The sequence below is a fragment of the Scyliorhinus torazame genome, chromosome 18, assembly GCF_047496885.1.
Source record: "Scyliorhinus torazame isolate Kashiwa2021f chromosome 18, sScyTor2.1, whole genome shotgun sequence".
Classification (NCBI taxonomy): domain Eukaryota; kingdom Metazoa; phylum Chordata; class Chondrichthyes; order Carcharhiniformes; family Scyliorhinidae; genus Scyliorhinus; species Scyliorhinus torazame.
The window spans coordinates 106,280,374-106,306,366 of record NC_092724.1 but is presented as its reverse complement, the minus strand read 5'-3'; the positions used below and the strand labels follow the sequence as shown (position 1 = coordinate 106,306,366).

Below are 25,993 nucleotides of genomic sequence, written 5' to 3'. Positions count from 1 at the left end.
TAAACTGCCCCTTATGTCACAAAGATGTGTTGGTTGGTTGAGCGGTGTTACAAGGATGGGGGCAGGAGTGGGCCAAGGTAGGGTGCTCATTCAGAGGGTCGGTGAAGACACGATGGGCCGAATGGCCTCCTTCTGCACTGTCGGAATTCTTGGTAGGAATTCTAAGTGCTTTGGGACGTATTGGGATTATGAAAGGTATAAATGCAAGTTATTTCTTTAATCTCAGAGTAGTGACTGTATCATGAATAATATGATTGTTGATGTAGCAGGAAACATAATCTCAACTCCTTCTTCAGGAAATTGAAGAAAACTCAAAGAGGAACAGAAATGGTCCAAAGAGGAAAAGTGATTAGCTACAATTAAATAACGGAGAAATCCGAGCTCATTTTCCTCAAAGATCCACTGGAGATTGGCTACAAAATCCAGGCCGAGATGGCGGGATCTTGGGGAGTTTAGAGTTATTAAATGCTTGAGGGATAAGCCTGAAGAATCAAGTGGCCTTTCCGCATCCTTAATTCATAGAATCATAGAATTTACAGTGCAGAAGGAGGCCATTCAGCCCATCGAGTCTGCACCGGCTCTTGGAAAGAGCACCCTACCCAAGGTCAACACCGCCACCCTATCCTCATAACCCAGTAACCCCACCCAACACTAAGGGCAATTTTGGACACTGAGGGCAATTTATCATGGCCAATCCACTTAACCCGCACATCTTTGGACTGTGGGAGGAAACCGGAGCACCCGGAGGAAACCCACGCACACACGGGGAGGATGTGCAGACTCCGCACAGACAGTGACCCAAGCCAGAATCGAACCTGGGACCCTGGAGCTGTGAAGCAATTGTGCTATCCACAAGGCTACCGTGCTGCCCACAAGGCTACCGTGCTGCCCATATTAGTGAGAGATTGCTGTCATATTAGTGATGATGTGTCATATTAGTGAGAGATCTGCATATTCCTCAACTGATAACTGAACTGCTTTATAAAATGTCAGCACATTAATCAGAATAGCGATTCATTTAAAGCATATTCTTCATCCCGCTCTGTCATTCTCGGTGTTGCCAGTTTGCATTGAACCATTTTTAGGTGTCAGATGAAAGTTCTGTTCCAATGGGAAGTTGTAAATAACACTGAGCAATTTCACTTAGTTTCATTGAGAAGCTACAAATTCCTCCTGCGGTGCTGCTGCCACTGTTCACAAGAACGCGTTTTGTTTCACACATGACTAAAAGAACTTCTTCCTTTTATAAATCGGTGATTTCCAAGCAGAAATTTAGTAATGCAGTCTCACGTGACAACAAGGTAAATTGAGTGCTGATTAGGACAGCTTAAGACCGCAAGGAAAGGGGATAAAATAATAGAAACGTCATTGCTTCAAACTGAAGAGTGGGCCACACACAGAGTTGTGAAATTGGTGAGCACACTGTCTTAGAAGGCCATTGATGCAACATTAAATGAGGTGCTTTTGAGATGAACTTACCTGGGCAAGAATAGTATTAAGGAATGTGGAGAAGAAGGAGGAACTTGGGATTGAACATATCATAAATCATGACAATGGTGGGGCAGTATCATTTGGTCAAGCTACCTCTTCCAATTTTGTCTTTCAAAGCAAAAAATCCATTTCAGATAGGATGCCTTAATTTGCCGCCCCTTTGCTGACTGTTGAAGGGGCCAATCCTCCTGAGGCAGTTTTTGCCGCAGATGCTGCACATGAAGCGACCAAGAGTCATTGTGAGCAATTGCTCTAAGCATTGGCATCTGTTGCCAAGTGGCTGTAACCACTGATCAGCATGGTAGTACACGCAGCATAAAGCAACTGTCACCATTTTTCCCTGTCAGGTGCAATAATCAATGTTTAGGGCCTTCTTGTCAACCACCGTGAATCTGAACTTTGAGCATCCTAATGATTGCCTGGTTCTCTTACCTCACCAGATAGGAAACCCTTGGGTATGCAACAATCTTCCATCTTGTGGATGTGCTCAAGTCAATAAAGCCATCTCTGTCTGATCCATTGAATCCCTACAGTGCAGGAGACCATTCAGCCCGTCGAGTCTGCACCAACCCCCCAAAAGAGCACTCTACCTAGGCCCACTTCCCCGCCTCATCCCCATAACCTTGTGCATTGATCATGGTCAATCCACCTAACCTGCACATCTTTGGAATGTGGAAGGGAAGTGGAGCACCCGGAAGAAACTCATGCAGACACGAAGAGAACGTTTAAACTCCACACAGTCACCAAAGGTCAGAACCGAACCCGGGCCCCTGGCGCTGTGAAGCAGCAGTGCTAACCACTGTGCCACCGTGCCGTCCCTAGATGAGTGCAAATCAAGCTCTGCCTTTGAGAGGATTGCTGCGTTTGTGATCATGTTCCCATTTAACATTCCACAAACCATTCCATCCTTCCTCATGAACTAGTGAAGGAACTGCACCGCGTCCTGCAATGATGTACATTTTTCCAAGTGTAATTAATCAGCCCAGAACTTAGGAGAAGTGGGATCATTCATGCCTACCCATGTGTAATCCATCCAGAAGATTGAACAAATTCTCATTCATTAATTTCTTCTAGCTTTTAATATCTCTGCATTCTTGTCACCTTCAAAAGCTTTTCAGTGGCAGGTAATGTAAACTATGATGGTTTTTAATAGTAAACTTCAAAGTAGATTGATCTGGAGCAATTAAGCCCTGGCAGGGAATCTGCCATCTCCGTCATTCCGTAACCTCAAGATTGCAACTTGTGAGATATAACTCCCGTTTTATGATATCTTCCTCAGCCTGGAGATTGTAGTGTTACCTTTGGCATCTGATCCAACTAGTAGATTGGGTTCGTAATTTTTTAATTTCATTTTGCAATGATCTTCAAAGTAACATGAGCTCCCGTTCATACACACGCAGCCAGTCCATCTGCCATCGTTGCAAAGCCCCGTCATGCTAAGCACGAACCTGTGTGAGACTTACAAATATTTAAGGAAGATGCTGTTTGTTCTTGCAAAGTCTGGCGAGATTTGCTTTTCGAAGAAAGGTAATGACAGACACAAAAAAAGCAAAGCCTGAAGTTTCGAGTGATGTCTTATACAACTCAAGAGAAGGTGATCTTGTTGAAACAACTCAGATTCTCAGGGGAATTGACGGGGTGGATGCTGAGCGGAAGTTTCTCTGTGGGGGTCTCTAGAACTCGGGGACACTGTTTAAAAATGAGAAGTTTCCCTATAAGGCTAAGTTGAGGAGCAATTTTCTCTTTCAGAGGGTCATAAGTATTCTCTTCATCAGAGAGCAGTGGAGTCTGGGTCAATGAATCAAGGTGGAGTTACATAGGTTTTTGATGAACAAGGGAGTCCAGGGGGCAGATAAGAGAGTGGCATTGAGGCTACAGTCAGACCGGCCATGATCTTATCGGATAGCGGAGCAGGCTTGAAGGAGAGAATGGCCTACTCCTCCCAATTCTTGTGTTTTTGTAAGTGGAGCAGTCACTAGAGCAATAGTTCCAGATCTAGATTCTGATAAACCGCCTGATAGTACCAGGCAGGAATCTTGTATTTCGCTGGTCAAAGTTAGACCATCCATGGGAAACCAAGTCAGCATGGAAAATAATCCATTGGTTTTGCACACAGATGGGTTTTATTCATTTATGGGATGTGGGCATCGCTAGTTGCCCTTCAGAAAGTGATGGTGAGTTGCCTTCTTGAACCGCTGCAGTCCTTGACATGTACATACACCCACTGTGCTGTTAGGGAGGAAGTTCCAGGATGTTGCACCAGCGACAGTGAAGGAACGGTGATATCTTTCCAAGTCAGGGTGGTGAGTGACTTGGAGGGGGACCTCCAGGAGATGGGGTACCCAGATATCTGCTGCTCTTGTCCTTCTAGATGGTAGTGGTCTTGGGATTGGAAGGTGCTGTCTAAGGAACCTTAGTTAGTTACTGAAGTGCATTTTGTAGATGGTAGACACGGCTGCCACTGTTCGTCGGTGGTGGAGGGTTTGAACGTTTGTGGATGGGGGCTGCTTTGTCCTGGATGATGTCAATCTATGCGTTCCCCTCTGAGGAGTGATGAGCATGTGGGGAGTGTAGATTTTCTCCTAACGAGTCCCCTTGAGGAGAAGTACATGTCAGAAACACGCTGGAAGTACCTCAAACCAGGTAACTGCAGATGATTCTGTCAAAAGTGAAACCCTTGATTTGGGGAAAACATAAATCACTCGGTCCACAGTTCAGGATTAAACTTGAGAGGTACCAAAGGCTGCTTGTGGAGAGGCATCACAGCTTTCTGGATATCTTCAAATAACGGTACACCAAGTGAAACCCAAATATATGCTCTTTCTCTGCGAGCCAATGTCAGCTTTGAGCTGAATCAGCTCAGGAACGACCTAATAAAGCCTGATCTTAACTCAAGATACACACATCTGTGCAAAACAAATGTAAAGACAACATGGTGACTGTTCAGGGATTATGTTGCACAGTGGTTAACACTGTTGCTTCACAACGCCAGGGACCCAGGTTAGATTCCCAGCTTGGGTCACGGTCTGTGCGGAGTCTGCATGTTCTCCCCATGTCTGCGTGGGTTTCCTCCGGGTGCTCCGGTTTCCTCCCACAAGTCCCGACAATGTGCTTGTTAGGTGAATTGGACATTCTGAATTCTCCCTCAGTGTACCCGAACAGGCGTCGGAGTGTGACGACGAGGGGATTTTCACAGTAACTTCATTGCAGTGTTAATATAAGCCTACTTGTGACACTAATAAAGATTATTTTATTATCTCCATTAGCCTTGGGTGACTGTGTGGAGTTTGCACCTTCTCACCATGTCTACGTGGGTTTCCTCCGGATGCTCCGGTTTCCTCCCAGTCTAAAGATGTGCAGGTTGTGTGGAATGGCCATGATAAAATTACCCCTTAATATCCAGAGATGTGCAGGTAAGGTGGGGTTACAGGGATAGGGTGGGGGAGTGGGCGTAAGTAGGGTGCTCTTTCAGAGGGTCGGTGCAGACCCAATGTGCTGAATGGCCTCCTTCTGCACTGCAGGGATTCTATGGAAATGGAGGAGGAACAAAAGATTGCAGATGTGATGATAAAACTGCACTCAGTTTACAGCAGGCTACACTCAAAATTGCTACCAGATGGTAGACAATGCAAACAGGCTTTTCCTTTGTCAGATATATCAGGCGGCTGGATGGGTGCCATCCAAAGGGACTGTACCTTAGACTTTTTAGGGGTCAAGCACCACTTCAACCATTCAAAGTATCTACAGGATAGCGACAAACACTCCCATGGGAACAAGCATGGGAAACAGCCCGCCACTTCTCAGCCATCAGACAAATTAGCCTGCACGAAAGCATCTTATGCAAGTGAGAGGAGCCAGCTTTATTTTCATGTCACAACTGAAACAGAACATTTCAGAGGTCGACTGAGCAGCCATAATTGATGCGTAGGAAGCTTTAACATTGGATCAAAACACCATTTTGATCAGTGTTTCCGGACGTGAATTGCAATGTGAAATTAATAACCCAGCCAAACAAGCTTTTATACCTCAACCATACAGGTTGAGCAGGGAAGAAATTAAAGCTGTTGAATAGGACATTTTTAGACTTCATCATAAAAGCATGATTGAAAAGATTATGCACGCGCATGGAGACTTTGTCTCAATTATTTTTGCTCGACTGACAAAAGATGGATAGAGAATGAGTCTAGAACTATCAATCTGAACAAACATAAAATTCTACCATTTTAAAATTAATAGTTTAGACGTTGCTGTGCAAGTCCTCAACAAGGACTGCTTTATGGCCTCAACAGACCTCAAAGGTGCATTCTACACTGGACCAATTGCAAGACAATGTAGAAAATACCTAAGTTCCGATGGAAGGTGACACGATGGCAGTTTAGAACATTACCAAATGGGCTGAGCTCAAGACCTGCTGTGTTTATGAATTTGTTGAAAACACCATTTGCAACTATGAGTATAAAAGGTCATACTGTAGAGGCTTTTACAGATGACACCTTACTGCTGGTCAAATTAAAACAGGGAACAATGGATGCAGTGATAGAAACGGCCCTAATACCATTTGACCTTGGTTTCGACATACACCCACGTAAATCTATCCTTGACCCTGCTTTGTGTTTGGATTCCACTTTAAAAACCATTTGGATCTCTCTTTGGGTAACTTGTGGCCTTTTCTGAATTGGGAAGGGACCCAACCCAAGCATGTTCGCAACCCAAGCATGTTCGTCAAAAACTCCTCTTTTTATAGTGTGGTACATTCTTCTAGGTCAGCACATCTCTCTCTTGTGCAGATTATTCCATCTTTTCGCCTCAGTCTCTAATCAGCCGACTTATGGGCAGAACGGTAGCATAGTGGTTAGCACAGTTGCTTCACAGCTCCAGGGTCCCAGGTTCGATGTGTGGTGTCTGCACGTTCTCCCCGTGTCTGCATGGGTTTCCTCCGGGTGCTCCGGTTTCCTCCCACAGTCCAAAGATGTGCAGGTTAGGTGGATTGGCCATTCTAAATTGCCCTTAGTGTCCAAAAAAAAGGTTAGTTGGGGTTACTGGGTTACGGGGATAAAGGAGATAGGATGGAGGTGTGGGGCTCAAGTAGGGTGCTCTTTCCAAGGGCCGGAGCACACTCGATGGGCTGAATGGCCTCCTTCTGCACCGTAATTTCCATGACTGAAGCAACATCAGAGGAAATATTGTGACTCTGCAAATGCTTGTGGCATTCGCATTCACCATCAACACAATTTGTTTCTTCTGTGACAGGCAGATTAGTGGCTGCTTTCCTGGTGTACAATATGGGGCATTGCATTCCGGAGGGCACGAAAAGGAAAAAATACTTGGCCTTTGACAGAAACATGGGGCGGGATTCTCCGACCGCCCGCCGGGTCGGAGAATCGTCAGGAGGGCGGAATGAATCCCGCGCCGAATTCTCCTGCGCCGGAGTGTTGGCGGAGGCGGGAATCACGGCGCGGCGGTCGGCGGCTGCTGGTAGTGCCTCCCCCCCGGCGATTCTCCGGCCCGCGATGGGGGGGGCCACGGTGGCCTGGCCCACGATCGGGGCCCACCAATCCACGGGCGGGCCTGTGCCGAGGGGGCGCCATGGCCGGTGCGGAGAAGAACCCCCCTGCGCATACACTGGGATAACGCCAGCACAAGCTTCGGCGCCGGTTGGCATGTCGCCAAGTCCTTCTGCGCCGACTGGCACGGCGCCAAACACTCTGGCACCGGCCTAACCCCTGAAGGTGCGGAGGGTTCCGCACCTTTGGGGCTGCCCAATGCCAGAGTGGTTCACGCCACTCCTCGGCGCTGGAGTGGCCCGCCCCGCCGGATCGCGGAGAATCCCGCCCATGATTCGCTCTCCGAGAGCTTGGGGTCAGCTAATTTGGTGTAATGACAATGTGTCAACTACCGTTAATGGGCGGGATTATCCGCGAACCGGCGGGCCTGTGCCGTGGCGGCACTCTTTTTCTTCCGCCTTCGCCATGGTCTTCACTATGGCGGAGGTGGAAGAGACCCCCTCCCCTGCGCATGCGCGGGGATGCCGTGAGTGGCCGCTGATGCTCCCGCGCATGCGTCGCCCGGCGAAGTCCTTTCGCCGCCGGCTGGCGTGGCGCCAACGGCCTTTCCCGCCAGCCGGCGGGGCGGAAATCACTCCGGCGTGGGCCTAGCCCCTCAAGGTGAGGGCATGGCCCCAAAAGGTGCGGAGTTCTCCGCACCTTTTGGGGTGGCCCGACACCGGTGTGGTTCACGCCATTCCATTACTCCGGATTCCCCCGCCCCACCGGGTAGGGGAGAATCCCGGCCCAGATGTTGATCGTTTTGCATCACGTTTGAATGCATAAGTAGACAACTATGTTTTTGGCTACCAGACTCGGATGCCTTTTCAATCACCTGGGTAAGCTATGTTTGCTGTGCGTTTCTACCTCTTTCAGCCTGGAAAGTAAATGCTTACAGGAAATTGACAGTAATTCAGATGAATGACTGATCAGAACTCTGATGAAAGATCATTGACCTGAAATATTAACTCTGCTCCCTCCACAGTTGCTGCACGGCGTGCTGGGTTTTTCCAGCATTTTCTGTTTGTATATTTCAGATTTCCAGTATCTGCAGTATCTTAATTTTGTAACGTCCCTCCCAGTCGAGGAAATACTCATTTGTCACCTCAGTCAACAAAGGAAAGCATTTACCAGCAGCTGATGTTGCAACGGGCTCCTTAGAAACAAAATATATTCAGTGTACTCAATGCACAGTTGTTGGAACCATGTTTATTCAATGAACGAGGGAGACTGCAGAACCAATGTATGGAAAATAATGTAAAGGACGGAAGTATGAATTTTACCAAGTGAAAACAATATAATTCCAGCAATAATTCCAGCATTTTTGTCTGTAGGATCTACTTCAGCAGCAGCTCTCAATCCACAATCTTTACCACCTGGAAGGACAAGGTTAGCAGGGGTGCATGGCAAACACCGTCACCTCCAACTCCCCTTCTCAGTCACTCATTCCACTTGCAAATACAATCACCCATTTCTTCACTGTCGCTGGGTCAATATCCCACAACTCCGTAGTTGATAGCATTGTGGGAGTGCCTTTAACACATGGACTGACACAAGTCAAGGCGAAGGCCCACCGTCACCACCTCAACAACAACTGTGGATGGGCAGTAAATGCTGGCCTTGCTCGTGACACCCATAAGAGCAAACGAAGATCAGGGGCGAGATTCTCCGACCCCCCACCGGGTCGGAGAATCACCGGGGGGGCGGCGTGAATCCCGCCCCTGCCGGCTGCCGAATTCTCCGGCGCCGGGGTTTTGGCGGGGGCGGGAATCGCGCCGCGCCGGTCGGGGGCCGTTGGCAGCGGGTCCCCCGGCGATTCTCCAGCCCGCGATGGGCCGAGTGGCCACCCGTTTTCGGCCGGTCCCGCTGGCGTAAATCACAACAGGTCCTTACCGGCGGGACCTTTCTCCACGGGCGGCCTGCAGAGTCCTTGGAGGGGCGCGGGGGGATCTGGCCCCGGGGGGTGCCACCACGGTGGCCTGGCCCGCGATCGGGTCCCACCGATCTGCGGGCACTCTTTCCCTCCGCACTGGCATCTGTAACGGTCCGCCATGGCTGGTGCGGAGAAGAACCCCCCCTGCGCATGCACTGGGATGACGCCAGCACATGCTGGCAATCCCGCGCATGCGCCAACTCGCGCTGGCTGGCGGAGGCCCTTCTCGCCGGCTGGCGTGGTGCCAAGCCCTTCCGCGGCAGTTGGCGTGGCGCTAAACACTCTAGCGCCAGCCTCGCCCCTGAAGGTGGGGAGGATTCCCCACCTTCGGGGCGGGCCGACGCCGGAGTGGTTAATTCCACTCCTCGGCGCCGGAGTGGCCTACCCTGCCGATTCGCGGAGAATCCCGCCCCAGGTTTTCCAATTCTCTGTTATTTTGTTCGGGGCCCAGAGTGGCAGCACTTACCCGTCAACAATGTATTTATCAAATTTGAGCTGCTTTGCTTATAGTTTGCTCTCATGCACAAAGCTCTATTGCATTAGGCACAAATGTAACAACATTGCAATAATTGCCTGGGGCTACTGGTCAAATAGTCCACGTTGGAAGACACAAAGGGCGGGATTCTCCGACCCCCCCGCCGGGTCGGAGAATCAGCGGGGGGCGGCGTGAATCCCGCCACGCCGCTCTGAGGCCGGCTGACGAATTCTCCGGTGCCAGTTTTCGGGCAGGGGCGGGGATCGCGCCGCGCCAGTCGGGGGCCGTTGGCAGCGGCCCCCCCCGGCAATTCTCCGGGCCCCGATGGGCCGAGCAGCCACCTGTTTCCGGCCAGTCCCGCCGGCGTGAAATAGACATGGTCCATCCCAGCAAGACCTGGCTTCAAAGGGGGCTAGTGAGGTCCTCGGGGGGGAGCGCAGGGGTATCCGGGCCCCCACGGTGAGGGCACTCTTTCCCTCCGCGCCGGCCTCTGTAAGGCTCCGCCATGGCCGGCACGGAGAAGAAACCCCCTGCGTATGCGCCAGAACACACCGGCAGTCCTGCGCATGCGCCAACTCGCGCCAGCCTGCGGCGGCCGTTCGGCGCCCGTTGGCACGGCGCCAACCCCTCCAGCGCCGGCCTAGTGGGACTGAGTTCCACATTCTAAACACTCTCTGAAGAATGTTTTTTTTCCCTGTTAGTGTTAGTAGCGGAGGATTCCGCAACTTCCGGGTGGCCCGACGCCGGAGTGGTTCGCGCCGCTCTTGGAGCCGGCATCGGGCAGTCCCGCCAAGTGCGGGAGAATCCCACCCTTAAATCTGTCAGCATTATACAGCTTCAAGTAAAACTTCATAATAAACAAAAAAATGCACACTGTATATACCATGCTGCAGAAATAGTAGAATTCTTCTTTGTTAGGTTGGATGACGAAAACAACAGAAAGCTATTATGTCATACCTAATGCTACTGGGGTTCATCCGGGATGGACCATGTCCATTTCACACCGGCGGGTCTGGCCGAAAACAGGTGGCAGCTCAGCCCATCGGGGCCTGGAGAATTACCGGAGGGGGCGCTGCCAACGGACCCCGACCGCCGCAGTGGGATCCCCGCCCCTGCCTGAAAACTTGCACCGGTGGAATCCCCCCCCCCCCCCCCCCCCAGCAATTCTCCGCCCCAGTTCTTTCAGCCGTATAGCAATTAGTCTTACAGGCAGGTTCAGACAATTAAAATAATACACCATGTTCCACTAACCTCCAGCAGTTTGTGCACTTCTTCAGGTAATTCCTGCTCATAGGTCTTCAGAAGTTCTATTGTCTGTTTAAGGGGCTCAAACATCTCATTTGTTGTAACCTGTCTCTCTTTCACAGCCATCAGATGACCCATTACACTTATCAAGCCATTGAAGTCACCTTCTTCAACCTTCTGTCGCAAACCTCCTTCTGCCACTTTGATAAACTCTTTGAGATCAGTCAGACTGTATGGGGTGAGGGAAAAGGATTTGAAGAGAAAAGTGAATGAGGGTCACACGAAGAAAACACCAGTTTTACATGGAATCATCTCACAGTAACAAGTAATTCGCACCAACTAATCTGTGCCAATGTATCTACTTTGTATGAATATCCTCCCATTCCAGTTAACGTTCAACATATAACTCTATTTCCTTTTCTCTCATGTACTGGTCAAGTTCTTCTGAAAACATCTAGGCCTCAACCTCCCTGTGGGACTGAGTTCCACATTCTAAACACTCTGAAGACTGTTTTTTTCCCCTGTTAGTGTTATTGGCAACTGTCTTGCATTGATGGCCATGGATTTTTGATTCTCCAAATGTGGAAACATTGGGCGGGATTCTCCCTTCTGGGTACTAAGACCCCCACGTCGGCTGGAAAACCTGCGCCAACCACTCCGGCGTCAACGTAAGTGAGGAATTCTCTGAACTTTCGGGGGCTAGGTGGACGCCGGACTGGTTGGCGCCGCTCCAGCCGGCACCAAAGGGCCGGCGCGGGTTTGCCATGCGCGGAACGGCCGGTGTAATCTCGCACATGCACGGAAGGCCGGAGTATTTCCGCACATGCGCAGACCAGCCGGCGTATTTCTGCGCATGCACACGGGTTCTCTTCTCCACGTCGGCCCCTGAGCAATATGGCGGAGCACTACAAGGGCCCGGCGTGGAGGAAAGCAGTCCCCCCACGGAAGCAGCCTGCCCGCAGATCGGTAGGCCTCGATCGCGGACCAGGCCACCATGGGGGCCGCCCCCCCCCCGCGGGGTCGGATCCCTCCGCATCCCCCCCCCCCCCCCCCCAGGACCGCCCCCACACACTTACCTGCCAGGTCCCGCTGTACGTGAGATGACTAATTCACGCCGGCGGGACTGGCCAGAACTGGACGGCCGCTCGGCTCATCAGGGCCCGGAGAATCGCCGGGGGGGGGGGGGGGGGGGGGGGGGGGCGCTGACAACAGCCCCCGACCGGCGTGGCAGGAATTCCGCTGCCGCCCGGAAAGCGGCGTCAGGGAATAGGGCAGCCGGCGTGGGGCCGCCGGGGTGGGATTCGCGCCTCCCGCCCGGGGATTCTCCAACCCGGCGGGGGTCGGAGAATCCCAACCATTCTCTCCACATCTCCCCTGCCCAAAAATCACGGGCGTCATTCTCCGACCCCCCGCCGGGTCGGAGAATGGCCGTTGGCCGCCGTGAATCCCGCCCTCGCCCCCGCCGAAGTCTCCGGTACCGGAGATTGGGCGGGGGCGGGAATCAGGCTGCGCCGGTTGGCGGGTCCCCCCACTCAATTCTCCGGCCCGGATGGGCCCAAGTCCCACCCAGAAATTGCCTGTCCCGCCGGCGTAAATCAAACCTGGTATTTACCGGCGGGACCAGGCGGTGTGGGCGGGCTCCGGGGTCCTGGGGGGGGGCACGGGGCGATCTGACCCCGGGATGTGCCCCCACGGTGGCCTGGCCCGCGATCGGGGCCCACCGATCCGCGGGGGGGCCTGTGCCGTGGGGGCACTCTTTCCCTTCCGCCTCCGCCACGGCCTCCACCATGGCGGAGGCGGAAGAGACTCTCCCCACTGCGCATGCGCGGGAAACTGTCGGCGCCCGCTGACGCTCCCGCGCATGCGCCGGGAAACTGTCGGCGCCCGCTGATGCTCCCGCGCATGCGCCGGGAAACTATCAGCGGCCGCTGACGCTCCCGCGCATGCGCCGCATTTCCGCGCCAGCTGGCGGGGCAACAAACGCCATTTCCGCCAGCTGGCGGGGCGGAAATCCCTCCGGCCTCGGCCTAGCCCCTCAATGTTGGGGCTAGGCTGCCAAAGATGCGGAGCATTCCGCACCTTTGGGCTGGCGCGATGCCAGTCTGATTGGCGCCGTTTTTGGTGCCAGTCGGCAGACATCGCGCCGTTGGTGGAGAATTTCGCCCCAGGTCATCATTTTATAGGTCATCTCTTGAATGACGATAAAAGCTCGAAACTGTTCAATCCTTTCCAATATCTAAAATCACTAAATTCTGTTCCAACAAAATCATTTATGCATTTTTTTTCAGTGTTTCTGCAGCCTTTTCTGAAAGCTGTGTACAGCATTCTAAGTGTGACCTCGCCAGGGTTCAACATAACTTCCTTACTTTGAATTATATAATCCCTGGAAGTAAACCGCAGTGTTTTGTTTGCATTTCTAATTGTTTTGCTGATTGGTAATGCTTTTTGTAAGATTTTTTTAAACCTATATCTATTGATTACTTTGTTCTTCTATCTGTAGCCATCTGAGATGGCCACCTGCAAAGGACCATGGGAATTATGGCCAACCCAGGACTCAAACAGATACAGAGCTTCTGTGTATTTGAAACGCAGATGGCTGGACCTGATCGAAACCCTGCTCGTTTGCATTTATCGGCCCATTTCCCCAGAACAATAGGACTGCACTCAAGAAACAGGTGCAGCCACATTCTGATCGGCTCCATTCCCTTTACTCAGAGAGCCCAACTGCCAAGGTCAATGACCGTTAAGGACCCGGCCAGCCACCAAGGCACCTGCCCCTTTATTGGCCGAAATCGAAGGAAGTGATCGAAGCCGAGTCGAATTATTGGGTCCAAGATTAAGGATCGCCCCAAAGAGCGCGAAACCCTAAAGGGATAAAAGGGGACACAGCCATGTGTTCAGTCTCTTTTGGACCCGGCCTGTGCCAGCCTCCTTTGAATCCGGCCTGTGCCAGCCCAACTTCAGCATAACGACCAGACAGCCAAGTTCAAGACCAACGATCGCTACCTGACGGATGAGCCCAGCAGAGACAGAGCCACTTTTTCAAACCGGCCACGTGATCAAGATAAAGGCCTTATCCACTTGCACAGTGCCCTTGTGTGTAAATAAACCATCTTTGAACTTGAACTGACTAACTGGTTGTGTGGTCATTTGACCGATATACGGGAACGCCTTGTGGTTCAGTAAGAGAAATAGAAACACCCACAGTATTGGCGACGCTGTTGAGACATAACATCATATCATAAAAAGAGCCTCAGTATCATATTGGCGACTAAAGAGCAACACTTTTATAGAATTCCATTAAATTGGCAACATATCCAATTCAGTTTTGTTTTGATTTAACAATGATGTTTCTCTTTTTTCTAACAACCAAATGTATCACTTCATATTTTTTTGTTATGCTGCACCCTTTCTCTACACTTGTGACATCTACCAGCTTGGTATCATCTGCAAATGTTGACATTGAGTTACTTACTCCGAAGCCCAAATCAAAAAGGACTGATGAAATTAAGGAATTTAATATCAGTGCAGAAACAAATACTGGAGAAATTTAAGGGACGGAAATTCGACAAATCTCCAGTATCTAGGTGGCCTACATCCTGGGGTTCCAAAAGAGATAGCTGCAGAGTTTGTTGGCTATGACTTTCCAAAATTAAGAAGATTCTGGAATGTTCCCAACAGATTGGAAATTAGGAGATGTGACACTTCTTTTCAGGAAAGGAGGGAGGGAGGGAAAACAGGGAATTACTGGCCATGTAGCCTGACATCAGTCATTGGGAATATGCTGAAATTTAGTATTAAGGAAGTCTTAACAATGCATTTGGAAAATCATAGTTTGATCAGACAAAGTCATCATGCTGTTGTTACAAAACGTAAATTGCGTTGAACAAATTTATTAGAGCTTTTTGAGGATATAACTGAATGGGTAAATGTGAACCCAGTTATGCTGTGTCTTGAATTTCCTCATGGCATGTTTTCCAATGTCTGCTTGTTTATTTGGAAAATATTCTGGGGTGTTAAGAGGATTAAAGCTTTTGTCATTGATACTGTGAATGAAACTTTTATGAGATTGTAAGATAAGTAGTTTCTTTCCAAAGGAGATCTTCAAAGCATGTTTACCTATTTTGTTAGCTTCAGGAGCATTTTAAAGACTTGCCAGGCTTGCCAATGGCTCACTGGTTCTGGACACAGTGAATTTGTAAAGAGTGGGTATGGAGCGAGGAACTGAAGCGAAAGTGGGAGGAGGAGCTGGGGGGAGAGATAGAGGAGGGCCTTTGGGCGGACGCGTTGGGAAGGGTCAATGCGACCACAACATGTGCCAGGCTCAGCCTGATTCAATTCAAGGTCGTGCACCGGGCTCACATGACAGTGGCCCGGATGAGCAGATTCTTTGGGGTGGAGGATAGGTGCGCAAAATGTGCGGGAGGACCAGCTAACCATGTCCACATGTTCTGGACATGTCCAAAGCTGAGGGGATTTTGACAGGGGTTTGCTGACGTCATGTCCAAAGTATAAAATACAAGGGTGGCATTGAGTCCAGATGTGGCGATTTTCAGGGTGTAGCAGGATCCGGGAATCCAGGAGGAGAAAGAGGCAGATATTCTGGCCTTTGCTTCCCTGGTAGCCCGGAGGCAGATATTACTAGCATAGGGGGACTCAAAGCCCCCGAAGTCAGAGACCTGGCTATCGGACATGGCTGGCTTTCTCTGCCTGGAGAAAATTAATTGCGCCATGAGAGGGTCATTGTTTATATTGCTGCTGTTACAATGCCAAAAAAAACCTAAATAAAATGTTTATTAAAAAAAAAAGAGTGCGTATGGAGGATATATAAGGGCCCATAAGAGGCATTGGCGTATGGAAGGGGCATTCAAAGTGGAGGGGCATGGGGGTATGGAGGGGATATGAAGAGGGATAGATTGGGTATGGGGTAGTTGACAAGGAATGGAGGAAAATGGAGCATAGGGAGGGCATGCAGGATATGAAGCAGCATCGCAACGCAAGGAGAAATATGAGGGATCATGGTGGGGGAGGGGGGGGGTTGGAATATGAGGGAGCATGAAGAATGGGTGGCGGAATGTGAATGGGATTGAGGGGTGAAGTCTTGAGGGTCTTACAACCAAGTACAGGACTAGGATGATGTCCCAGTAAACCAAACCAGACCTTTAAACCAGCCTGCCTACCAACCTGCATGCTTCTGTTGTCAACTTGGGCGTTCCCGACTCCAACCCAATCCTAACTCCCGGAGACTAAAATCTTGTGGGAATTTCACAACTTTTAGAAATAGGGAATGCAATGTTGAGAAATTGGCTTGACTTGTGGCTCCTGACTCTCAGGAGAAAATCCGACCACAGGTTTTGAATCCTCTTTTCCAATGGAAATAAATCCTTAACACATATTTTGGGTTATAATCCTGAAATTCCCTTGCTAACAACACTCTGGGCACACCAAGACCATAAGAACTGTCACCACCTTCTCACAGCACTTAGAGAATAGGGATGGGCTACAAATGCTGGCCTTGTTTGAGATGCCTGTGAAGATATTCAGCCAGGAGCATTTAAAATTAGAAGTGCACATACAGTTAAATCATTGATACTTTCTTATTTCCTTTCTAGACTCCCTCTGCTGGTATATGTGTACATGGTAGACTTAAGTGGACAAAATGCACAATGTAACTTTCAATACATCAGAATGCCCATATCCCACATTTTCTGCCCATATCCCACAATATATCCCATATTTTATAACTGCATTGGGCAGTTGAATTTCAAAACCTTGTACAGGGTAATTTATGCCCATTCTCAAGAGTTTTATCAGGAATACGTTGAGCCTTACCTGTTCGTTACATGATCAATCAGATGCTGTTTGAACATAAGGCTCCATTTTTTAATAATATTCAGCAAGGCAGACTTGAATGGCCTGGCATCAATTCGCATCCAGCTGTCAAATATGTTGATAGGCTCTAGATGATTCACCTCATCATAGATCTTTTCATAAGAGTCTACCTGTTCCTTATACTGCTGGAGTGTCGGGGGGCTTTCTGGCACACCATCCTCTGCATGAGCTTCAATTTCCTCAGCAGTGAGAACATGCCCATAGAGAAGAAATTGACGCATAAACTCCTTTCGGTCATCAACCCACAGATACGCATACTGGTCAAAGGAGTTTTGATAATTACAGCATTCTGCCATCACGTGTTGAATGCTGTCCATCAAATGTTGACGCGTTTCTATCAGGTCAGCCATGTCTTCCATATCAGCCTGAGAGCAAGGTTTCCAGAATCAGTAAACGACTAAGACACAAGGAACACAAAGCAAAGTACTCATAGAAACTGCAGCAACAAGCAAGGCAGGTGTGAAAACCACCAGCCCCAAGTTATGAATTCTCATGGCGGAATTTTTCTTCTTAGTATTATTTCCAGCAGATAAAATGCCAGCTTCTTGCTAGGTTTTCCCGTTGTATTTTTGAATGCGTGGAGAAAAGAATGGAAGGAGTAGGTCCCATGACACCATGTTGGCGGGGTAGGCTTTGAGTGAGCCTGTTCCATCAACAACCTTGGCACCTGACAGAGTGGGGCACAGAAGTAAAGCAGAAAAAGGAACATCACAGACACAAGACTCCCTCCCCACCCCCGACAGTGCCTCAGCACTACCCCTTGACACTGCCACTTGACACCAGGGGGAAGCAGAGGGCAGTGTCGGGGGCAATGCCCAATTACTGCCCAGGCGTGAACTTTCCCCTTGAGGTCTGTACTTACCTGTGCCCATGACAGATTCTCTTTATCAAGACCTTTTGTAAACTGGATTCCTGACCTTTCATGGCAGGAACCCCATTATGTCATTGGCAGGGCGGGGCCAATCTCAATGGGAAATCCCGCCAGTGTAAAAGCCATTTTGAGACTCCCGTTGGATTCTCCATCTCCTCCGGCTTTCTTACCCACCAGAAACAATGGGGACAGTTAACCTGCCCCTTAGTCTATCACAGCAATACCTGCACACTTATTTCCTTTGCAATAACCACATGGAGGGAGGTGGGGGGAGAATGGGGGGTTGGAAGACCATTTTCACCTCGAGCCATGTATCAAGTTTGGTTTAGGTTACTTTACTCCCACGGTATTACATTATCTAAAAGATGCGTATTAAATATTACAGACAATATCGAACCATCTAATATACACAAAAATATCACCCTTTCTTAAGTTACATAATGATAGCCTATTCGAGTCTTAATTCATGATTGGAGAGGCGCAAGAAGAAAATTACTGCATATACTCGTGTAAACGTCGATTCAAGAAACTCTTTGTAAAGGTAGTGTAAAAGTCAACTCAGGTTTTTCATGGATCAAACCACATTGCGTTAATTTATTTACTGGTGATTTCTACAGTTCATTAATTTAAAGACACACGCAGCAACGTTTCGATATTCTTTCCAAAAATTCTAGCCGCAATCTCACAATCAATGAAACACATGGCCAGGAATTCTCCTTTCCGGGGACGAAGTCCCCATGCCAGCGGGAGAAACGGCGCCAACCACTCCGGCATCAACATGCCCCCAAGGTGAGGAATTCTCCACTTACCTCCACTTTCTCGGGGGCTAGGTGGACGCCAGAGGGGTTGTCGCCGCTCAAGCCGGCGGCAAAGGGTCGGTGTGATCTCTCGCATGTGCTGAAAAGCCGGCATGTTTTGGCACATGCGTGGGGGGTTCTCTTCTCCGCGCCAGCCAATGCGGAGCCCTACAGGGCTGGCGCAGAAGGAAGGAGTGTCCCCACGGCACAGGCCTGCCTGCAGATCGGTGGGCCCAGATCACGGGCCAGGCCACCCTGCCCCCCCCCCCCCCCCCCCCCCCCCCCCCCGGGTCGGATCCCCCTGTGCCCCCCCGAGGACAGCCACAGCCGATTTATCTGCCAGGTCCCACTGGTACATTAGCTGAGTGATTCACGCCGGCAGGACTGGGCAAAAACAGATGGTCGCTCGGCCCATCGGGGCCCGGAGAATTGCCGGGGGTGCCGCTGCCAACGCCCCAACCGGGGTGGCATGAACCCCGCCTCCGCCTGAAAAACGACGCCGGACAATACGGCAGCCGGCGTCGGGCGGGATTCGCGCTGCCCCCCCTGGGGATTCTCCGACCCGCCGGGGGTCGGAGAATCCCGCTGTGTCCCATATGATTTACCAAGATGCCTATGAGGACGAATCGTGGGCGGGATTCGAAGACCCCCCCCATCGGGGTTCGGCGTGAATCCTGCCCGCGCCGCCTGCCTTGGAGAATGTCGTGGACCGGCGCGACACAATGGGCCCCGGGGCCGCCGGAATTCTCCGGCACGCGATGGGCCGAGCGGCTGCCAATTTTAGGCCCGTCCCACCGGCGTAAATTAAGGTAGGTACTTACCGGCGGGACCCCGCTCCGCAGGTGGCCTCCGGGGTCCACGGGGGGGGGGGGGAGCGCGGGGGGATCTGGCCCAGGGTGGTGCCTCCACGGTGGCCTGGCCCCCAATCGGGGCCCACCGATCCGCGGCGGGCCTATGCCGTGGGGGCACTCAGTTCCTCCAAGCCGGCCGGTGGAGCAGTCCGCGATGGCCGGCACGAAGAAGAACCCCCCTGCGCATGCGCTGGGATGGCGCCAACTCGCGCCGGCCGGCGGAGGCCCTTCGGGCAGGTTGGCGTGGCACCAAGCCACTTCCGCGCCAGCCGGCGCGGCGCAAACCACTCCAACGCCAGCCTAGCCCCTGAAGGTGCGGAGGCATGCAGCTAAATTTAATGTGGAGAGAAAGAAGGCAGAATGGGTTAACGAGCATTGGCGAAGTCGTCATACTACCATCTGCGGTGCCCCCAACTCCGTACCCTCCGAGAGGGTGGGTGTGATTCTCCGGCCTCCCAGTTGCGTGTTTCTCGGCGGTGTGCTGTTCGCCGGTGGCAGGATTCTCTTCACCCGCCATTGTCAATACGATTTACTGCTCCATCAGAAAACAACATTTCACAGCATCTGCCACTTGAACTCGATAAAAATATCAAATTCCACCATATTGTCATCCAATGTAAAGAGAAAAATGTGGGTGTAATTTAACCACTGTGTTGCTCCCGGCACAGATCTGGACACAAATCATTTTGCTATCTAACCTGCTGGCTTCCAATGCCGAGATCCGGATCATGCCCAAATCTGGTGAGCGCATCATTAACCCTCATTTGCATTCATTTCCATCTCATTAGCGAGATTGAAATCAAAGTAACGGCCTCCCGGATTTAACTGGCTCCCCAGCCAGAAATCACAAAGGCGTTGTTTAGTATTCCTTTTGAAAAACGTGAAGCTGACACAATGGCTGCTGAGAGGAACTGAGGAGGTGAGTAGCCATTTACATTTTCAGGCAGACACCTCAAGGGCACTGGAGCCGCTGACTCAGTGCTCGGGGGGTGAGGAGGGACCCCTCAGGGTTGGCTTGTTTGTTGGCTGAAACGATTCAGGTTGGAGGTCACCACTGGGCCAGGACAGGGCAGAGAGTGCTTTTCGTCCATGAGGCCTTCAAGCAATCTTTAAATATTGTGAATACCCATAACAGGGGCAATTACAGCTGCTGCCTGTCTGTCCTACCAAACACATCCAGGATATAGTCCTGCTCTTGGTACTGTGCTGAAGGTCACTTCAACTACCTTTGATTGCGAGTAGCCTCGAGTTTCACAGCTGAAGGCTATTGTTCTGAGGAATTGGCTTTGTTAGTTGTGAGAGCACTTCACAGCTCTCAAGTGGCGTGTTGTGGGTACACATGCCATGTCTCAGACGATGATCATTGCATCGCTTTTCAATAAAACTTCAAAGCCTGAAAGGTTTGCCTGAATTCTAGAAGCGACAGCACCATAGAGGTAGCAGCTAACAATAAAGCACTTAAGAGCTGAGCTCCTTTACTAAGGATATCCTCGTGACTATAGGGTAAGTGTGTGGATCAGGAGAGGACACCTGAGCACGGTCTCGCTAACGTTCCGCGGAGCAGGGGTCTGAGTTCTAGGGGCTCCTGCATGTGGCCAGGGGTGAGTGTGCAGACTGAAGTTTTCCAGCACAACTAGCTCAATGGATGGCGCTCTGAGAGAAGGCAGGACATGTAAGGGTGGGAGGCTTGGAGGACCAAGCTGATTATCGCTCTCTCTCCTTCTCCAATTCCTGAGAGAGTAACATGGCTGGTGCTATCAGTTCTGCAGAGGTTGCCCTCACGGTGCTGGTGGCAGCAGAGGCAGGTAGACTCCAGAGAAGGCAGCAGCATTAACACAGGCTGGAGGTGGCATCCCATGCGCAGGTGTCCACTGCTCACCCCGAAGACCCGTCCACCCATCGGGCTGAGGAGGAACTCAAAGGGGAACACCAGGGATAGCTCATGGTGTACTGTCATTATTGGTCTTTCGAGGCTATGATGGACAGTATGTGACGCTGGAGTCTCCATCTCAACAAGGAACATGGTAGCATGGTGGTTAGCACAATTGCTTCACAGCTCCAGGGTCCCAGGTTCGATTCCTGGCTTGGGTCACTGTCTGTGCGGAGTCTGCACGTTCTCCCCATGTGTGCGTGGGTTTCCTCCGGGTGCTCCGGTTTCCTCCCACAGTCCAAAGTTGTGCAGGTTAGGTGGATTGCCCATGCTAAATTGCCCTTAGTGTCCAAAATTGCCCTTAGTGTTGGGTGGGGTTACTGGGTTATGGGGATAGGGTGGAGGTGTGGGCTTGGGTAGGGTGCTCTTTCAAAGAGCCGGTGCAGACTCAATGGGCTGAATGGCCTCCTTCTGCACTGTTAATTCTATGATTCAATGATTCAGGAGAAAGTACGGCATCTGTGCTAGTGGATTTGGCACCACAGGAGGAGGAGGAGGAGGACACCCGCTCCTGGTGGCCTAGAAGGCCACCGCAGCCCTGAACGTCTACGCAACCGGTTCATTCCAAGGCTTGAGCAGGGGCTTGTGCGGCATTTCCCAAACTACAGACACAAATGCATATTGGAGCTCACGGATGCCCTGTATGCCCAGGCATCAGACTTTATCACAATTGAAGTGGACCAGATCCACCAAGATGCCCGGGCTGCAGGATTCTCTGCTATCATCGGGAGTCCCCAGGCCTAGGGAGTAATTGGTGGCACGCATGTCACCTTGCGCACACTGGGGCATCAGGGAGTTCCCTTCATTAACAGGAAATGATTCCAATCCCTGAATGTTCAATTTGTGTACAATCACCACCTCCGGATCATGGACATAAGTGCATGCTTCCAGGGAGTGTGCTCTTTAGCTACACTCTGGGACAATCAGAGGTCCCTGGCATCTTCAAGGATTACCCAGGATGACAGGTTGGTTTTTGGTGGATAAAGAGTACCCGCTGAGGTAGTGGCTGATGTCGCCATTCGGAGACTGACGTGGAGGCCCAATATAACGAAGCTGTCATTGAGCGGGGCACCCGACTACTCAAAATGCAGTTCCAATGCATGGTCCGCTCTGCTGTGCACTGCAGTACACCCCCAGACGGTCTCCCACTGTGTGTGGTCTGCTGTGCGCTCCACAACCTCGCACAGCAGCAGAACGACATGCTGGAGGAGGGGGAGGAGGGACGTGCAGCATCGTCTGAGGTGAAGTATGAGGCAGACGAGGAGGGGATGGAGGACGAGCCTAGGAAAGAGTCAGAGGATGGACAGGTGATGGCAAGTGTCCGGCATACCCGGAGGACTAGGAAGGTCCTCATCCTCACCCGATTCACATAGGACAAGGCTGTGTCCGACAGCTTGCCCCTCCCCTCCCAAATTCCTCCTTCCCCCCAATCCGCCACTGCCCCACAGTCCCCTACTTCCCCCAATTCCCTCTCCCGTTATTCCACTCCTTCCCACCCATTTCCCTCCTTCCTTCCCCTTCCCTCCCCGACTGTACTGTTCGCACCCTCCAAGGCTCGATGTAACATCAGCCCAGCACGGTGGGCCTGTGTCGGCACTGTCAGCGTGGATCATTATACAAGGCAGGAGAGTGATGAGACCTTGCTGTGGAGTCGGCTCTGGTGCTCCTCAGTTTATGCCAAAGTCTGACTCCTGTCTTTCTGCTGACAGCGCGCTCACACCCATCCTCTGAACGGAGTCTGCATTGAGGCAATTTGATCTTGGACCTCTATGCGTGGAATGTGGAGAGAGCAGAGGACAGAGGGCAACAAAGGACAGGGGTGCAAGCAGACCCTTTGTGAAGATTAACGTGACAGAGGCTTCACATATATCAGGAGTAACATGTTTTAATGGTGATCTGCTTGACCTTTTGTGGTCTACTGCTACATCTAGGTGTGTCCCCAGGATGCATATCAGCAGTGTAAGTAGCCTGCTGCTTTCCACGCCCTGTGGCCATTGATGCCCTTGGCAGACGTGCTCTTGATAGTCTGGAGCCAGGGGCGGCTCCGGCGAACTTACTGTTGTCACTGGCGTCACCATGCCACCCTGTTCTGCCCGTTGCCCTTGAGATGCATCGGTGTCAGGAAGGGGGGATTCGAAGGGAGTGAAAACCGTCGTCATCTCCATGGTGGCAGGCCTCAGGTTGGCCTCCAATGCTTTCTCCTCCCGTCTGATAGTGCCCATAGGGCCCTGTGGGTCTCCATGGGATGGGCGGGCAGCTGGAGTGAGCTTCAGAGACCTCTGAGTCTTCTAGCTCTGCCAGTCATAACGGACCCCATTGTCTGCACCATGGTGCTGATGATCCTCAGTGACTGGACCATGCTCTACAGTGCCTTGGCAAAATCAATGTGTGTCTAGGACATGTGCTTCAGCGTCTCGAACATGATGATGATCCTGCGAAACAATGGACGTGTGGTCAGTTAGATTGAAAGATCATTCTGTCTGACATGAACAACTTCACCTGGGTGAAGGGTAGTGGACCCTCACCTCTTTGGCGCAGACCAACCTTGCTGTGGCGGACTGCTCTCTCCTCAGTCAACCCCACAATTTCCAAGATCAGTTCCTCATAAGGGGTGAGGACCCAAATCTCTGGTACTCTGACGTCCGTTTTGGCCCTTTTCAGCTTATTATGGGCTATCTTCTCCTGTGGGTAAAAGGCGAGGGCATTATGAACCGCATGTTTGATGGGCCGGGGGTCCATAACAGGTAGCATGTGTGGGCACCGCACCTGGACATAAAGGGGTTGTGCTGGAGGGTGCTAGCACGAAGATCGGATGTGGAGAGGGTGCTAGGTGTCAGCCAGTTATTTGTGATGCAGGGTGGTTGGAAATTTGAGTGGTGGCGGGTGGAGTTGATGCCAGGAGAGAGGTGGTAACTTACCCTTGCAGCTCCCTGGAGATCATTGGTCTTTTTCCAACATTGTACAGCGGTCCTCCTGGTCATGCTTCCCGTACTGACAGCTGCTTCTCTGGCGGTATTGGTGACCCAACTGATGGTCCTCCGACCCCCTTGGGGAATCAACATGTCCCATCTCGCATCAAAAGCATGTCCACGGTGGCATCCCCAAAGCAAGGAGCAGGTTTGCGCACTGCCATGCTCGTGTGCTGACTGGCAGTGCGTGGTGAGGGAGCACTTAAAAGTAGCTCCTCCTTGTTAACGGAGAGACACTAAGGCACGAGCCTGACAAATCAGATGGTGAGACAGCCAGTGAGTACGAGAAGCTCGTGGGGGCTCATTTCCAGCACTAAGTGCCATTAAATATGAGCCATGATCTTGCCGAGAAACACACTGCCAAACACACACAAAATCACACTTAAATATGTTCTTGTTAAATCACCCCTTCGTATCACTTGGTCTGCATTGGAAATATGATGAAATACTGATGAACTTTAACGTACAAACAAAGACTATTACCAAGAGGCCCTCCCTGTAAAGTGGTTCCATCTTGTATGGCGGATTGCACAAAATTAAGGTAATGGTGATATTCAAGCGCATATCTCTCCCCAAAGAAACATTTCGGAAAGGCGTTATCATCCCTGTTCACGAGAAAGGCTGGACAGATGAAGGCAGTTGCAAGAATCAAAGATGGCATTGGTGCAAAAGTTAGAGGTGATCTTGGTTCACGAGGTCAGGATGTTGAATCGATTCGGGTGGAGATGAGGAATGGAAGGGGAAAGAAGTCACAATCACCCACAGGCCACCTAACAGTAACCACAATGTGGGACAAGGCATACAAGAAGAAATATTGGGTGTTTGTGATAAGGGGATGGTAATAATCATACGTATAAACTGGAAAAATCAGAATGTCAGCTATAGCCTGGGGAAAGTGTGTTTCCTCTTGTGGGTGAGTCGAGAGCTCGGGGGCATTGTTTTAGAATTAAAGGTTGCTCTCATCGGACAGAAATGAGAAGAATTTCTTTCTCTCAGAGGGTTGTACGAGTTTGGAACTCTCTGCCTCAGAAGGCGGTGAAAGTAGGATCACTGAATATTTTTAAGGTAAATGCAGGTAGATTCTTGTTCGGCAAGGGAACCAAACATTATCAGGGGGTAGATGGGAATGTGGAATTCAAAACACAAACAGAGCAGCCATGATCTTTTTGAATGGCAGAACAGGCTCGAGGGGCCAAATGGCCTACTTCTGCTCCTATTTTTTAATTTGATTCCATTGCAATGGTCTGTTTTGGTCCCAAATTTTGCATACATGTCAATCCCTCAAAACACATTACCCATGTAAACACCGATCCATGACTTTTGTTTAAAAAGCTTGGTCTCAAAACTGTGATTTTTACACAAATATTTATGGCATATTCTACATCCCTTGAATCCGTTGCTTTTAGTTAGACGCTGCAAGGAAGGAACATTTGAAGATGCTAATTGGGCAATTTTTTAGTCTAACCTGCCCTTAAACCCAATTGGGAGTAATAATATGTAATGTGTAAAACTGGCACTGCATGCAATCCCCATGGTATCCTGGTGAATTAGATCAAAATGAACAAACAATATCAGACAAACTATCCGATCTTGAGCTCGTACACAGCGGAGAAGCTTACCTGATAGTGAGGGAAGGTGTTGTGCTCTGCCAACCTGGGCACCAAGGATGAAATCTTGAAAACATCATTAATCAGTCCATCTGCCATGTCATAGAAGCTGTCATTGGGGCCTATTTCAAGAGATGGGCGGAAGACCAAGTCTGGGGAGATCAAGTCTAACTGGGCTTCAAACAATGGTGCAAATCCGGCTTTAGGCTCTGTACAAAACAGAAAGAAAACAATAAGGGAGGCCTGACATGAGAGTGGGAATTCCTCACTAAAAATTGGCAGCTGATTATGTCAGTTCATTGTGAAATGAAAAATGAAAATTGCTTATTGTCACAAGTAGGCTTCAATGAAGTTACTGTGAAAAGCCCCGAGTCGCCACATTCCGGCGC

At 50.6% G+C, this 25,993-nt stretch overlaps 1 protein-coding gene across 1 annotated transcript in view; it reads right to left on the bottom strand.

Annotated features, from left to right (window-relative positions):
• The window catches only part of dnah9 (dynein, axonemal, heavy chain 9), a 779,494-nt gene that overhangs the window by 616,366 nt on the left and 137,135 nt on the right, over positions 1 to 25,993 (bottom strand). Inside the window, exons 16-18 of the mRNA XM_072483125.1 lie at positions 25,617 to 25,813; positions 16,520 to 16,944; positions 10,694 to 10,916 (exon numbers count right to left, since the gene is read on the bottom strand). Coding sequence (XP_072339226.1) covers positions 10,694 to 10,916; positions 16,520 to 16,944; positions 25,617 to 25,813 — 845 coding nt within the window. The remainder of the gene's footprint in view (positions 1 to 10,693; positions 10,917 to 16,519; positions 16,945 to 25,616; positions 25,814 to 25,993) is intronic.